Source organism: Lycium ferocissimum, unplaced genomic scaffold (assembly GCF_029784015.1).
Source record: "Lycium ferocissimum isolate CSIRO_LF1 unplaced genomic scaffold, AGI_CSIRO_Lferr_CH_V1 ctg6247, whole genome shotgun sequence".
NCBI lineage: Eukaryota > Viridiplantae > Streptophyta > Magnoliopsida > Solanales > Solanaceae > Lycium > Lycium ferocissimum.
In genome coordinates this window covers 42787-59997 of record NW_026726278.1, presented here as the reverse complement: position 1 = coordinate 59997, position 17211 = coordinate 42787, and the positions used below count along the sequence as shown (strand labels likewise).

General features: G+C 37.3%; 1 protein-coding gene across 1 annotated transcript; it reads left to right on the top strand.

Annotated features, from left to right (window-relative positions):
* The first annotated feature begins 5256 nt into the window (after positions 1-5256).
* On the top strand, positions 5257-14964 carry LOC132045199 (uncharacterized). The gene is made up of 3 exons (XM_059435743.1): positions 5257-5415; positions 14351-14458; positions 14554-14964. Exons 1-3 carry the CDS (start codon positions 5257-5259, stop codon positions 14962-14964), a joined length of 678 nt encoding a protein of 225 aa, XP_059291726.1.
* Positions 14965-17211: the final 2247 nt, after the last annotated feature.

The window sequence follows — 17211 nt, the reverse complement described above, 5'->3', positions numbered from 1 at the left end:
TTTGATTCTCCTAGCTAATTAACAACTAGTAATTGATCCTTACTTTGTTGTTAACTAGTGTTTGAGTCTGTATTTCTCTCGTGCTAATTCTTTTCAAGCTTTTCTCGTTTTAATTTCGTTGGAACTTCTTTGGCTCTTTCCATTAGTTTTTGAGTCGTCTGTCATTCATTAAACAAGAATCCATTCTTCCACAAAGCTTAGCAACCTTGTGAATTGATTTGGGATAAGAGGTTCTTTACCAACATTGGAAGAAGCTTTAGGTTGAGTGGTAAGCTTGAGTGCAAATACGAGTGACGTGAGGAACTTTATGTCACGCCCCAAAACCCACCCTAGACGTGACCGGCATCCGAAGTCATGAACAACCTCGGAAGAACCTAAAGATGCAACATTCAACATCTAGAACCCGCAAGGTTCGCTACTCAAACGCAAGCAATTTATCTATAAGCACCTAACAAATAAAAAAAATGTCAATTATTAAATCAGCGGAAGTCTTGGTAAAGGTATAACTTAGTCAAAACAGCAAAGCCGAAGCTTTAACAATAATCCTTCAACTACCCATGGAATGAATGTAAGCTATGAAGTTTCTAAGAATAATGAATGACCGTCTAATCATTGGGACGCAGCTCGAAAAACTAATATAAATAAATGGAACGAATAAATAGGGGATGACCCACGAATGAGCATGTGGGCTCACCAAATCAACAACAATAGCAAGTTCTCCTAGTGCTTTAGTCTCCACGAACCTGCTCTTCTTCGTTACCTAACATACCATAAAAAACAACAATGGTATGCTTGAGTACTTCGTACACAGTGAGTGCTCGAGGACAATATGATATATAAAAATCAGATATAATAATAAGTAAAGAAATCAGTTCTAGAAACCATGTGAAATCATTGTTAAACAGTTACTCAACTTGGTTTAATATGCTTGTCAAAACGAAGGAGAACCACTTTTTATCAAGTTTACAACTTTCGGTTATGTCCTTTATGTTATGACCCGTATTTCGTACGTTTGGATAATTCGGGATAATTGCGAGAAGTTAAGGGCAAAGCTATGTTGTGATCTTGTTTAATGCACAAGTTGTTTATGAGTATTGTTTATGAATATTATTAGTAGGGAAATATTGGAAAAGACTAAGGATAAAAAGGGAAATTCGCAAAGTGGCTCATGGGAAAAATTGTGGAAGACTAGGGGCAAAACGGGAATTTCACAATGTTCAAGAAAAGGCCAAGGTATGACTAAGTCAAACAATTAAGTCATCTTTTATTTTCAAGAAAAAGGAAGAAAATTCTAGAAAAATGGAGAAGGGGCCATATGTTTATATTCTTACTTGAGGGACTTAATTATAATTATGGGTAAGTGGTGGAAGATATGTATATATAAGAGGTCATCATTTTAATTTAAGAAACTAGGAGAAAGAGAAAACAAAGAAGATGAAGGAGAAAAGCAAGGCCATTTTCGGCCATGGAGGAGCAAGGTTGCCCCCTTGAAATTTTGTTCAAAAAATGATCTATTCTAGTATCCCTACTAATTTGAGGGTCCTCTTCAACATGGTATAATCATTATAGCAAGCAAAGCATCCATTCTTGCAAGTTACAAATTCTAGCCAAGTGAGAAGTTGAGGAAAAGAAGGTAAGAATTAATTTCCTTTTATATGTTAGAGATGATTTATGTATGTTGAAGTGTGTAGAAAAGGATTAAATTCATGAAATATGTGTGTATATGTGTTGGCCGAATGGAAGTGGTGTGGTGTAGAAAGAACGGATTAATTTTACTTAGTACTTAGATTGTTGTTGTAATGTATAGAAATAGATGAAAATTCATGAAAATATGTATGTTGTTGTTGTGGCCGAATAAGGGGTTGTTTTGGTAAGTTATGGTGAAATGATTTTATTTGATAAATTAGTGGTTGTCATTATGGATTATGTGATGTAAAATGGAGGTTTAGTAGCTTGAGGTGAATTGGAGTTGTTTGTGCATCATTGAAGAAGTTAGTGTGATGTTAGTGTGGTTCTTGTGTTTGTAAGAATAAATTCACCAATGTATGGATTGTGGATATAACTCATAAATTTGGAAGGAAGTAATGCGTTGTTGACTTTGGTGGTGTTGTGAGATTTCGGTGGAAGTATGTATTAATTGAATTGAATTGAATTGAATATTGAAGTGTTGTTAGAATAATTGCTAGCATTGTTATTGGTTTGGTCGAGTTCCATTCTCGGGTTTGTTGTTGATGATTTGGGGCCGAGTAAGATTCTCGGGGGCGGTGTATTTATTGGGGAGATCTTGCCGAAATTTCGCATCATAAGTGAATTTATTTGAAAAATCAAGACAAGTGTGCTTAGTAATGAATCTAATGGTTGCATCAATTTTCTTGAATGTAGACTAACAAGTCTGGACAAGCGTATCTAGTAAGGCGCGGCACAGGTATGTGAGGCTCGTCTCTTTTCTTCAAAAGGCATGACCCCCACGCTATAATGTCTTAAATGTTTTTATATCTTCCTTTCTTGCAAAAATTAGAAGCCTATGACTCCAAGGTATAAGTCTTTTCCTAAAAAGTTCATAGTTGTTTTTCAAATGTCCATACTTTTCAAAAAAAAAAAAAAACAAAGTTTTAAGAGGTTGAGAGCTTTTATGAATAAAACGACGAATATGATTTTATAATGACAACGATGATGGAAAATATGAGAAAACTTCTACGACGAATATGTCGAGGATACGTTCCTACCATGGATATGACAGTATGAAACGTTAAGTTATTTCTTGATTTCTCAACTCTACTCCTGGATAATGACTATTTTAAGGATCTCTAGTATATGAAACGATGCCTTACGATCCTATTTCATGTTTTCTCATGATGTTACTCTCCATTGTTAGTCTCGCCTTATATTAATTGTCCCTTCAAGGTGAGGCACGACGCCCATGACTATTCCATAACATCATCGGAGGTTACCGACCTTACGTCACTCCGATAGATACATGGCTTTCCTTGGGCTCTCCCGCATACTTATATGATATATGAATATGATATATGTATATGTATATGGGGAATATGGAAAAGGGCGAGAGCGTTATATACACGTAACCACCTGATCAGTTGGTATAATATGATATGATACCGTCCCGGACGCGGGATGCTCGGACGCGGGATATGTGGTTATGGATCAAGCCGCACGTTCCGCAAAGAATCTATTATATGGATCGGGCTGCACGTTTCATGAATATATATATATATATATATATATATATATATATATATATATATATATATATATATATATATATATATATATATATATATATATATTGATCGGTCGCACGTTCCGCAAAGCACTAAGCATGCATGGTAACCGCCAAAAAGGCACTCGGATGTACATGTTACTCTTGTATCTCATGATGTGCTCCATATTTTCATTATGTTACTGTTCATGCTTTGTATCCTTTGATATGTTATTACTCATGCCTTACATACTCAGTACATTGCTCGTCGACGCTCTTTTTTTGTGGGCGCCGCGTTTCATGCCGCGCGGTACACAGATGAGTAGAAGCCATTACGAAGACGTTCCCGGTGGAGTTAGTAGACTCCATTTGTTCTGGAGTCCTGCCGAGTCAGAGTATGTGTGCTGTACAATTTGTTCAAAGTTAGAGACTTTGCAGACAGAGTCGTGGGTCTAGAGTGTCAGTTTTGAAAACGGCCCCACTAGCCGATATATTTTTATTATACATTATGTTATAGAGTCCTTACGCTTACAGACTGTGTTTAATTTGAGAAACGACAAAAAGATTTTGAAAATTTTACTATGTATTTTATTTTCATTTGATTTAAGAATCCAAAAAGAATATGTGAGTAATAAGAGTCCACGGGTTCGCTCGGCTCCGAATATGGGGTCGGGTGCCCATCACACCTTAGTAAGATCGGGGTGTGACACTTTCAATTTGCCAGATTATCATCAGTAATAATTTCATAAAGAGATAAAGATATCACACATGCCAATACAGGCTCAAGAATGAATCACATCGAAGGGATGACCTTTGAGGTTCCCTAAACATAACTACACACCACACCGGAATATTAGACTCTCGGTGACTATCCTTCCTCCTGAATAGCTAGACATAAACCGCACCCAGGTAGCGAACCCGTAGTGGCCACTATTCCTCTCGAATGGCTAGGCATTACCACACTAGAATCCATAGTGACTACCCTTCCTCCCGAGTAGCTAGGACAAACACAACAACAGAGAATCATAGCATAGAAGCCAAATCACAATGTACCTTACATCATCAATTAGCATTAAGACTCACTATACCACTACAAACATACACCATTTCATTGATAATCTTGAAAACGTTTCTCCTTCCTTAAACAAGGTTCAATTGTCATAGTTCATCATAAAACACCATGACTAACCCTTAGCCATTATTGATGATCATCTCTTATAGAGGAAAACGATTAGAATTACGTATACATCTATAGAGTATAATACAATCAAGGTTTAATGTGGGCTTGTCCCCTCACGCACATCAACCACAATCAAAGCATGAAATAGGGTTTTAAAGTATGAAAAGTTCACCTTTTTATTCAATAAAGAACTTTTGAAAAGGAGACATACATCCAAAATAAGGTTTTCAAAAGATACATACCCTAATTAAGCCTTACGTAATTCAGCAATTCACTTTTACCATGAAGAACACCCAAAACCCTAGCTTGAGTCACTTTGAGAAAGATTACCTTGCAACCCTAGGTTTTTCATTCAAGAATCATGTTAAGAATTATGGGTTTAATGCTAGGATTGATTAATAATGTTAAAGATGTTCTTACCTTAATGTTTGAAGATGGAGGAAAGATTTTCGTCCTTATGGTTTATGAGATAAATGATAAGATTAACTGAACCTCGCTTTATATACAAACTGCTGGAGGCAAGTGAAATATGCCCCAGAAGTACGGGCCGTATTTTACATTAACAAAATAGTGGACAACATAGGGAGGCAGGTAAAATACACCCCAGAAATACGGGCTGTATTTCAAATTCGGGCCGTATTCTTTGGCCGTATTTTTCATTAAAAAAACAGTGGAGTCCTGATTCTCCAAGACGCTTTCACACTTAACTCGGATTTACAGAGTGTTGCACTTTACTACTAATCTTTTTTGCTCATTTTGTAGGTACAAGAAGGGAATTCATAAGGAGAGAATGTTTGTTGGAAGAGATGGTGGTATTCCTGAGAGAAGGGAAGATATATTTCCTACTTCATGAAATACAATGAATTGTGCTTCTCATCCTAATACGAAGGTACTATGTTCTCAATATGGTTATGACGTTGAAGGGAGGAGGAGAGAACTATTGATAGGTGATAGAAGTAGAAGGAATGCAAGGTCTCAAGTGAGAAATGACTCGAAGACGCAAATTCTTGAGACAAAGGTGAACATGCTTGGTAGTGCTGGGTAGTTCTGTCACACCCCGATCTCACTAGGGTGTGATGGGCACCCGACCCCGTAACCGGAGCCGAGCGAACCCACTGACTCTTTCTACGTACTAATTTTTTTTTGAAATCTCTACGTCAAGTATACATAACAAATTTGCTGAAATATTCCTTTGTTGCTTAAGAATCAAATAAAATATGTAACTATACAGAACTTGTATCGTAGTACAAACTGACTCCTGAAACCCACGACTCTGTCTGCAAAGTCTCTAACTGTAATCAAGACTCCTGGCACGTGTATTCTGACTCGGCTACGCTCCCGGGCCAAATGGAGCTTGCCAACTTTCTGGAACATCTTCTATATTAACTTCGATCCGTCTGGGTGTACCTGCGTGGCATGAACGCAGCCCCCGAAGAAGAGGGGTCAGTACGAGCAATGTACTGAGTATGTAAGACATGAATAATAATACGAACAGGAACATAAGTATGAACAACAATATCATGGGATTATGCAATCTGTGATGAGATCAGTGGATAACCTGTACACATGGACGGTGACTGCATAGAAATATAAAGCATACCATAGGTTGACGAAAACCGTACATGTGCGTGCCGCCGAGGGCGGATACCGTGCATGCCTAGCTTCCCTTTTTGAACACGGTATTTCTTAATCTTGTACATAGACTTAGTTACTCTTCGGAAAACGGTACTTTTTGCTTGCGATTCGTACGCCGAATTCATCGGCTCTCCCACCCCCTCCCCAACAGTGTCCCAAGTATATCATATTATATATATATATATATATCACAGAACAGACGCCGCGTACGGCTCTCCCATAAATCCCGCGTCCGGGCATCCCGCGTCCGGGATGATAAGCAGTGAATCGGTGGACACAGTTGCCCTCCCCATTCCCCACATATACAATGCACACATTTACATTTATCAATATCAGGTATTATATACATTATCATAATAACAGCATGCATGGGAGCCCAAGGAAGGTCATGTGTCTATCGGAGTGACGTAAGGTCGGTAACCTCCGATTTCATTATGGATTAACCGGAATCGCTTTGTCTCACCTTGAAGGGACGAGTATTTTAAGGCGAGACTACTAACAAAGAATAGTACTAGGAGAAAACATAGTCTGGTATCATGGGCATCATAGACGTCAATTCATAGACTTTGGAATCCGTAGAACATAGTGTCTTAGCTAAGAAATGGAGATAAGAGTCAAGAACTAGTTTGTCACCCTCGTATTTACACTGAGTCCTTTGCTTAGAAATCTTGGTCATGGAATCATTTTGGTCATACTGATCGTACGCATTTTCTCTTTTCTACATCATCGTTATCATTATTGCCATAGAAGTATTCTCATTGGGATAGGTACAATACTCGTCAGTTGATAACAGAATAAGGATCAAAGGTTTCTTTTGGACTCAGCTTCCACTACTAGAAAATAGGCCTATAGCAACGGTTTTTTAGCAACAGTTAATAAACCGTCGCAATAGAGTGTATTTTGCATCGGTTTTAACCGTTGCAAGTACACTTTGACCTAACAGCACATTTTTAAAATTAAACCGTCGCGTTAGTCATATAACCGATGCTATAGACGTACATTTAGTAACGGGTATTGGAACCGTTGCAAGAGAGAATTCTATTGCAACAGTCATATAAGAAAATTTAGCTATTGGGACAGTTTTCTTTCCCCCAATATTTCCCCCCAATATTTTTCCCTCCACTTATTCTATTGGACCCGCCAACTAAATAAAAAATATTGACCAAAAAGTTGATCGTATGTATCGAATAAAAACATATCGGTGGAAACGTTTCATCTAATATTTCTTCTCGGTTGAAGCTTTTAACAATGGGTTTTCTTTAGCAATGTGACTAATTTATTCGATTTGAAGCTTGTCAAGCAAAATTCATCGTGGTCTTCACTAATTAGTGTTCTAGCCTTTTGCATCAACGAGGTTTGCATCATCGTTGTCTTCATCGTTGTCTCTCTTAACATGTATTATTGTTGTAGTATTTTTAAAAATCAGAAATTCTATGAGTTTGTTTGTGGATTTTTAGTTTCTTGGTGTGATAAGAATGTTAACTTTATGTAGCGTAGCTATGGAATTGTTGATTTTCGTACAAAGAACTTGAATCTATATGCTGCGTTTTTTTTTTTTTTTTTTTTTTTGGAAACAAAATATCTATTGCATTTGGTTGTGAATTAATTTCTGGGTGTGAAAAAAAATGGGATATCTAAGTAGTGTAGCTGTAGAATTTACCTTTTTCTTTCATTTTCTTGGACCATTTTTGAAATTTGTGAACTGGGTTTTTGTGGAAACAAAAAATCTTCTGCATTTGTTTGTGGATTTTAGTTTATGGGTGTGATAAAATGTGATCTTTACTTCCATTTTCTTGGGATCATCCTTCAAAGTTGACCTGGATTTTTAAGGAAAGAAAGGTTCTTTTGCATTTGCATGTTTTTGTTTGTGGATTTTAGTTTGTGGATTTGAAAAAAATGGGAACTTTATGTAGTCTAGCCATGGAATTGTTGTTTTTCTTCCATTTTGTTGAATCATTCTTGAAAGTCTAGGTTTTTGTAGAAAGAAAATATCTTGCATTTGTTTGTGGATTTTAGTTTTCGGATATGATAAATATACGATAGGGAAATCTATTCGGCGGTGAAGTCTAAGTAACCGAGCAATATTAGGAGACATGTCGAAGTAAATGTGGGGTATTTCAAAGTGGATTTAAATTGTTTTGTTCAAATTGTTGGAGCTGTACATTGCAACAACTGAAGTACTGAATTTTTATGCTCATGATATACTGTTAATCAGTTTGATGTTTGAAACACTTTAGTTCTGTCACTTATATTGGACAGTATGTTTTTCTTGACTAGGTAGCTTCAGTTGTAAATAGAAGTGGCCCAATTTCCTTATTTTTAAGGCAAAAGTCATAGACTGCCCCCCTAAACTTGTCCACAAATTCGTCATGGCCACCTAAACCTAAGCTTGTTTCAATTTGACACTCGAACTCTTCAAAACCTGTACCTATTGAATACTTTTTGCTGAGTTGGTATAATGTGTGTGTTGCACTTAGTTGAAGCGCGTGAGGAGGGTAACCTTTTTTTTTTTTTTTTTTTTTTTGTGAGGAGGGTAATCTAATTAAGCATTTCCTTTTTAATTTTTATTTTATCTTCTTCTTCATCTTACTTTGCCATCATCGACCACCAAAAAATCACATATTTATCATATGGGAAAAAAATCATTTGCATTTGTTTGTGGATTTGATAAAAATGTGATCTCTATGTAGTCTAACCATGGAATTATTCTTTTTCTTGGATCATTCTTCAAAGCAAAACATTGGGTTGATGGGGAAAAGTGATACTTTTCTATGGAAACATCGGAAGAGGAGGCTGACTTCGATGATACCGATTGGGATTGGATGGAGCCTGATGATTGACAAAGGATCTTTTTAACTTGTACAAATATATACCCTTCATCAATTATGGTAGTGAATAATAAATTCCCTTTTATAATGATGTGAATTGAAAAGTGGACTCCGTTTACTATCTCTTATTCTCTTTCTGTTAATGTGCTTACCTTCATGTTTGTCTCTAAATTAGTGTTGTATGATACATTATGTTATCTTTCTTTCTTTCGTATATCTGTTTGAGATTTTTATTGATGACAAACTTATTAAGTCTTTTTTTCTTATATTCATATGCGGTATCCATATTTACGCAATATCTCCGAGGAATCTTTAACTTCACAAGAGACCAACAAAAATTCGGGTTCTAGTCTTTCACTCTATCTCTTAGGTATTTTCCTTCAAATCTAAGAACAAGAAGCAAAACTTTGTTATCATGTTATTGATAAACGATATCTCTTTTCTTCGCGTAAATAGATGCTCGTACATGATAATGGCCTCTTAATGTTATTATTTGCTTCAATTTAAAATTTGACACTCCATAGAACTTGTTTTGTGTAGATTGAGGCGTAACTAGCCAATGCATGGCCTTGAGGATTAAAAGTTGCAAAATGAACCCGTTTTGACCATAGGATACTCATATCTGTGGCCATAAGACACTTTGGAACTTGTAGCTCGATTGTTTCACCCTAAGTCTTAAAATCGGAGACAAAATAGAGCCTACCGATGCTAAGAATTTCTAAAATGTGCTTTAACTTCTTACCTTTGTCATTTGATTTCAAGGTTGTCGGGGAAGGGCTTATGTTCTTGACCAAAGGATTAGTGTTGTTGGTGATTTTATCTGTTCCTTCCACGCGTCCCGTTTTGCAACCCGATTATAGTGTCCGTATTAGCAACTTTGATTTTTTTTTTTTTTTTTTTGTGCAACTTCCGGAAATAGAACAAGTTTATGGTGTCCTAGAGAGTGCATCGTTAGTCCGTCAAACTTGCTATATCTTTGAGGTGATTTTGAAGAACTAAAAATTGACTAAAGCCGATTCTGACAAACCTTGATTGAAACCGGAATGCTCGTTAAACCTACGACCTGTTTAAGTAGTGTTTGAAATTGTTTTAAGTTTAGAACTTGTTTGAAAGGGCTTAAAACTCGTAGTTAAGTCTCGTCTTGATTATTCTATATGTCTTCTTAGAACCATGCTTGATCCTACATATGTGTTTGGGCTTCTTAGACGGTGTAGGAGCGCAGACTTGAGGTAGATTCCAATATCTCGCAAAATATAAGTTATCCATGTGAGTTCACTGCTGTCAGCGCCTAAGGCTCTATATTCGGCCCTCGCACTTGACCTTGTTTTTGCCTCTCGCACTTGACCTTGCCCGTGTTTTGCTTCCTAGAGGACCGGGATACACAATTTGCACCAACATATATCTTGTAGCCTTGTGGTGGATCTTCTTGTTGTTGCACACCACCGCCCTGATACGCAACTCGAGAAGCCATACGTCCGAATGAGGATTGAGATATAATACATAGCCCATGAGAAATAGTTCCTTGTACATATCTTAGTATCCTCTTGACAGACCGAAAGTGCACGAGTTGGGATTGCATTTAACCGGCTAGCAAGGTTGACATGAGTTATATTGCCCGGTGCAGTGGTCAAATATTGCTTAGCTTCCTACAATGCTAGAAAACTCACCCCCTCCATCTCTTTGAAACACTTTAATGCTTTTAGAAAACTGTTTCTCAACCATTTTCTAGAACTTGACAAACACCTCAAACAATGCTGATTTTCTTAAGGTTCCTTTTCAATCTTATTTCTCAAGCCAAAAGGCAATTTACAACTAGGGGTGCTCACGGTTCGGTTTGGATCGGTTTTTATTTAAAAAATAACCAAACCAATTGAGTCGGTTATTCAAATTGTCAAACCAAACCAAACCAAAAAAAAAAAAATGTCTCAAGGCAAAGTCTGCCCCCTCCGGCATAACTTCCTTAAGGAAAAACTAAAGTTATGCCGGAGGGGGCATAACTTTTCCTCAAGGCATAATTTAGTTTTGCCTTATGGGGCAAAACTTTTCCTTAAGGAATTATGCCTTATGGGGCAGACTTTTAATTAAGGTATAACCAAAAGTATGCCTTAACTAAAAGTGTGCCTTGAAAAGTTTAAAAAAAAAAAAAATGTCTCAAGGCAAAGTCTGCCCCCTCCGGCATAACTTCCTTAAGGAAAAACTAAAGTTATGCGGAGGGGGCATAACTTTTCCTCAAGGCATAATTTAGTTTTGCCTTATGGGGCAAAACTTTTCCTTAAGGAATTATGCCTTATGGGGCAGACTTTTAATTAAGGTATAACCAAAAGTATGCCTTAACTAAAAGTGTGCCTTGAAAAGTTAAAAAAAAAAAAAAATGTCTCAAGGCAAAGTCTGCCCCCTCCGGCATAACTTCCTTAAGGAAAAACTAAAGTTATGCCGGAGGGGGCATAACTTTTCCTCAAGGCATAATTTAGTTTTGCCTTATGGGGCAAAATTTTTCCTTAAGGAACTATGCCTTATGGGGCATACTTTTAATTAAGGCATAACCAAAAGTATGCCTTAACTAAAAGTGTGCCTTGAAAAGTTAAAAAAAAAAAAAAAAAATGTCTCAAGGCAAAGTCGCCCCCCGGCATAACTTTGGTTTTCCTTAAGGATTGTATCTTTGGATCCGCATACACTCTCCCCGGTTTTTGTCTTGCGAAATTATTTTTTTATTTTATGCACGAGCGGGGTTCGAACCCGGAACCTCGGGTATCCAAGCGAAGGGCAAAACTTAAAGAACACAAAGATGAGGGCAAAATTTAAAGACCACCCCAAAAGAAGGGCAATCCGTGCAAAAAAATGATTAGTTTAATTCAAAAGCATGGCCCAAGAGTATAAAAACATAATATAAATTGTAATGTTTTCATAAAAAAATTAAAATACATACATATATATATACAAATTTAATTTTTAACATAATATATAAAGTCGGTTTGGTTCGGTTTTTTTCGGTTTTTTAAGACTTGAAACCAAAACCAAACCAAATATAGTCGGTTTTTAAATTTAAAAACCAAACCAAATCAAACCAAATAAATGTCGGTTTTTTTTCCGGTTCGGTTTGGTTATCGGTTTGGTTCGGTTTTTCGGTTTTTCGTGTTCAGCCCTATTTACAACCTTTTCCCATTTGACAACTAACACAAACAGTAGGACTTTTATTCTAACAAGTGATATTGATACACTTATTTTTGTCTAAAACTTCTAAAAACTTAGAGTTTGGATGCCCAAGTACGGCATGCCAAACATCACTAGGGATATAGCATGGTATCTAGATGTTGGTGTTGTGATCACCTTAGACTGAAACATTGGCTCATGTTTTTCATTTGATAATTAGATACGACTAGGGGATCTATATTTTGTAACACCACCGACTTTTGGTGTAATGAGGATATCAATAGCGAGAATGTGGCATGGCAAATGGGAAAAACGAGAAACTAAAGGGATGTTTATATGAAGATTTAGCTCAATACATATTGGATAATATCAAGCCTCCTAAGCACAAATAGAGATAGATAAACAAATATGAAGACGAGGATACCAAGGGAGAATTCGGACACAACGAAATGATATATTCCGGTACATATGAGTCAAAGGAGCCTTTAAAGGTATCATTTTCTATGTAGAGCACCGGTAATTTAAATTACCACTAAATTATGTTATTTGGAGAATGGGATATAGCATGGTATCTAGATGTTGGTGTTGTGATCACCTTAGGCGGAAACATTGGCTCATGGTTTCTTCGATAGAGTACCGTAAATCCAACTTCTCAAAGAACACATCCTTTTGTTCCCAATCATCACTACTATCACTGGCTTTCTCACAACTTTTATCACTAGCTTTGTCTTTGCTTTTACCACGCTAGCGTAGTTTATACACATGCACCACTCGTATAGCACACTTCTAATGCATGAAGGAAACTAGTCTATGATAGAGTTATACATTTAACTAAACTCTATTACTTAAGCTTATCACAACTACTTAACAATAACAATAATAAGATTGTACTTATCCTAAGTAACCTTATCATGATCGGTGATCTTATCATGATCTTCAACATCTTCATCATGTGTTATATCGGATTTTTAATAATATGTATCATGCTTATTATTTTTATCGTCCGATTTTCTCACTTGTTCGTCTTAGATTTACACGGATCCGGATAGTCATGAATCAACAAGGGCCTTCAACAAGAAGCAAAAACAGCTCAAACAGAGCATATGCTAAACCTGGTTCATTGTCATACTTGGCAAAAAAAAAAAACGGCGAGTTATTAACCACAAACGAAAGCTGTTCAAGCTATAAGGTCGAGAGAGATCATCCGCTAGAATTAATTGGAGAACGAGCAGCCGGTAGCACCACAAGCTAACCAAAGTGAGCAACTTGTAGAAGAGCAACATGTAGAACAGCCCGTCGAGGAGCAACGGCCCGTCGAGGAGCAACGACCCGTCGAGGACGAAATGCAAATGGATTCTACAATTCCTCCCACAAATGAACAATGCGCGGGTAACACATAGCTTACGAACTTATTAAATTCATCCATGACTTCTAATTTCTTACATTTTCTTTTAACTTTAGGCCCTTCGACTCAGAAAAGAAAAAGAGGCAGAACGCAAATGCATAGTGTGCATAGCCGACATGAGCGTAAATTGATCCTACTGAATAGGCTCAATCAACCTATTGGTCCTACTGAAGATGTTGTAATAGAGTTTGGTAGCTTCCTCGGTACATTAGCGAGGATTTGCGACCTTTGCCCATTTGATATACTTGATTGGAGGAAAATGGACACAAAAGATGATTTATGGATATATACCAAGGTTTGAAGTTTCCAATATTTAAGTATCTCGTTAAAAGTATTGTTTATCTTGACAAAATGACACAAAATTGTAGGAGAAATATGATATTCTGGCGGCAAAAAGTGGACTTTGAATGCAATTCATGCTGCTTGGAGAAGGCATAAAAGTGACTTGAAGAAACTTTGTTACAAACCAAAAGTTTGCGATGAAATCATAATGGCAAAAAGGCCGGGTCATATTCGGAATGTCAATTTAAAGAGCTCCTCGAATATTGGAAGTACGAGAAATTCCGGGTAAAATATATTTCCAGAATACATTTGTCTTCTACGGTGCAAGTGTCCTTTCTCTCTCTTCTCTTTCGTTCTTTGCGATATAGGTATTTGTCGTTGTAGGTTTTTTTTTACCTTTCTCTTCTCTGTGCAGTATCGCTACGCTCACGCTTTCTTTTTCTTGTAATTTCTCTTCTTATCTTCTTGTCTCTGTTGCGAGAAAATGTCTAAAACAAATGCGAGAATCGAAAGAAGTTGTTGAATCCGCACACAGTCGGCAAAAAAAGTTTCGCTTTAGTCCGCAATAAATTGGTGTGTTCTCTTATTTTTTTTTTATTAAGTCTTAACCTGTCATTTTAAGCGATTTTTTATATCCATTTTGATGTGACTAGGAAAAAACCAAGGGAAATGTATCACTTAAGGAGATCTTTGTGGAAACAAGAACAAGGAAACCCGGGCGCTTGTACAAGGAGTCAAATGAAGACACAACTAGTAAAATTGTATGTATATTATGTATTGCAAGTTTTTATTGAAATCTATTATTTATTGTTAGTTTTTGTTTGCTTGAGTGCGGTTGTTGGATTGTCTTTGTTAGGCTGAAATGGAGGAAATTGAAACACAACTAAGCGCAGATGGTAGTCAGCTTGTTGATGCATACTCAGCCGTTATGGGTCCAGAACATCCGGGACGTCTAAGACTATATGGACGGGGGGTTACAAAGACTTCTTTGAAAGGAAAAGCTGGAACTTTTGAACCAACTTCAAATGCCACAAATGATGTAGTGCAAGAAATGCAAGAAAGGATCCAAAAAATGGAGGAACAAATGGAGGAACAAAAGAGAACTATGCGAGCAGAAGTTACTGCAGAAGTTACTGCAGACATTACTTCAAAAGTAATTGAAAAACTCCAACGTGCAGGATTAATTAGTCCAGACATGCTAGCAGCATTGTGTGCGCCTTCACCGGGAGAAGCTACGTCTGCCCCACAAGTAGATAGCAACAATTAAGGTTAGTCTCACTTCTTCTCTGTTGCGATATAGCTGACTTATATTGGTTCTACAAATTCCTATACAATGAACATGGTAAAATTAAACTAAAACTTGGAAAAAAAAGTTGCTGATAAGTTGCATGCACATCTGTGTGTTGCTGTATATATATCCTGCAAACTAAAAAGGATAAATTATAGCATTTTTTTGATAATTCCAAGGCTAGAAAAGGAAATATGAAGTGTATCTTAGAGATCCCTAGCCAATCGAATTAGGTTAGCAATTAATGGCCTCGCTTTATTTGAATATAGAGTGAAGGATCGTACTGCAAGTTGCAAGTAGTAAAATTGAAGTAAAAACTTGTATTAACTAGGGGCATTCCAAGAATCGAACTCGGGACCTCTCGCACCCAAAGCGAGAAACATACCACTAGACCAAATGCCCTGCTTTTGTTGGTACCCCGATCTAAACAATAGTTGGAAGTTTCATCTCGCTTTCCATTGTACCATTTTATGAATTAATTTTCTAGGAGGAATGATCGATGAGCATTCTCCGGGTGTCTTGGGGGTCCCCCTTTTCTTTCCTTTTTTAAGGCTGAAAGGTTGAGATGAAGGTATTGACAAAAGGAAAGTGAAGGAAAGAAAAAGTTATGCTTTGCTTTTTATGTTAAAAATGTGTGTTCATTTGTCTTAAAATGTATGTCCTAATCCTCTTTCGAATCATGTTTCAGGTATATGTATGTTACGTGCCCCGTTTATAACTATGTGCATACCTATTTGTATATTCGAGTAAAATAGTATATGTTTAAAGGGGACCTCATATAAGATCTGCTATATAATGAATTTAATCGATTTTCTTGATAGTTCGAGTTGTTTTTAAGTATCCTCGAATAGTCATCATGTTTTTAATATTATGTTTAAGAAGAATGGCATGTATTATTTGGTCTAACCCGAATGTGTAGTACTATTTGAGCATCTTAAAGTTTTCGATTCTATGTGTTGTTGTTAGAATAGCTACTAACTATGATAATATGCCTATCACTCCCTCCTTTATTAGTCGATGCTGTAGTTGTCTGGCCACTGTGACTTGTTTGGCCGGTGTCGTTACCGCTCGGCCACAAACAAACTTTGTTTGGCCGGCAAGTATTGGCCGATGGCTTGGCAGTGCTGCGGCCGCGGGCCGGCCGGGAAGCCGGGTCGGCCGCCGTCGTGCTAGCCGTCATGCATCGTGGCTGAGCGGACAAACATTCATATATCATCCATTCTCTCATTTTGCAACCTTTGATTATACCAGAGATATGGCTGTCCAGTGCATTAGGGTGTGTGTTTGAATAAGGTTGTCAAGTGAACACTAATACCTTTGAATATGACTAAGACTATTTGCGCATCTTAAAGTTTTCGATTCTATGTGTTGTTAGAATAGCTACTAACTATGATAATATGCCTATCACTCCTCCTTTATTAGTCAAAGCCGCTGTATCGGGCGGCCACAAATAACCTTGTTTGGTCGGCGTGCTGTCCGCCGATGGTCGCAAGCTCGATGGCCGCTGGCATAGGCCGGGGGTCCGGCCGCCGCGGTGCCGGCTGGTTATTGGCTGGCTGGTTGGTATCATTGCTGCTGGCGGCGGCTGCCGGCGTCTTCCGCGTCGCTGCTCGGGCTGCTGCTGCGCGGGCCGCCGCGCGGTTGCCACATTGCGGTCAGGCCGGGTTGAGCGGAGAAATATTCATATATCATCCATTCTCTCATTTTGCAACCTTTGATTATACCGGAGATATGGCTGTCCAGGACATTAGGGTGTGTGTTTGAATATGGTTGTCAAGTGAACACTAATACCTTTGAATATGACTAAGAGTATATTCATTTCTAGTCTTGTCATCATTAGTATGTATGCATTGTAGAGATTTAATTCTTTTATGAAAGCTTTTCTAAATCATTTTTCCTTATCAATTTTTTGTAGGTGGTGAAATTGAACAAGGGGATGAAAGAAGTGAAGATACGTGATCGACTAAGGAGGATTGGGTTAATTTTTTGGAAAATTGAAGACTTCGTGTTCCACCTCTTGAATGGTCAAACATTATCTTGATATTTTGCTTTTTATGTATATTACTTGACCTCTTGGATTATTATTTTGGTATGATCGATGTTGGATCTTGTATTAGTATTTTGTTATGATCGATGTTGGATCTTGTATTAGTATTTTGGTATGACGTCGGATCTTGAATTATTATTTTGGTATATACGATGTCGAATCTTAGATTATTATTTTGG

Coding starts and splice junctions, on each gene's coding strand:
- LOC132045199 (XM_059435743.1), top strand. CDS start 5,257: ATGAATTGTGCTTCTCATCCTAATACGAAGGTACTATGTTCTCAATAT. Junction 5,416..14,350: donor CGCAAATTCTTGAGACAAAG/GTGAACATGCTT, acceptor TGATGTGACTAG/GAAAAAACCAAGGGAAATGT. Junction 14,459..14,553: donor AAGACACAACTAGTAAAATT/GTATGTATATTA, acceptor TGTCTTTGTTAG/GCTGAAATGGAGGAAATTGA.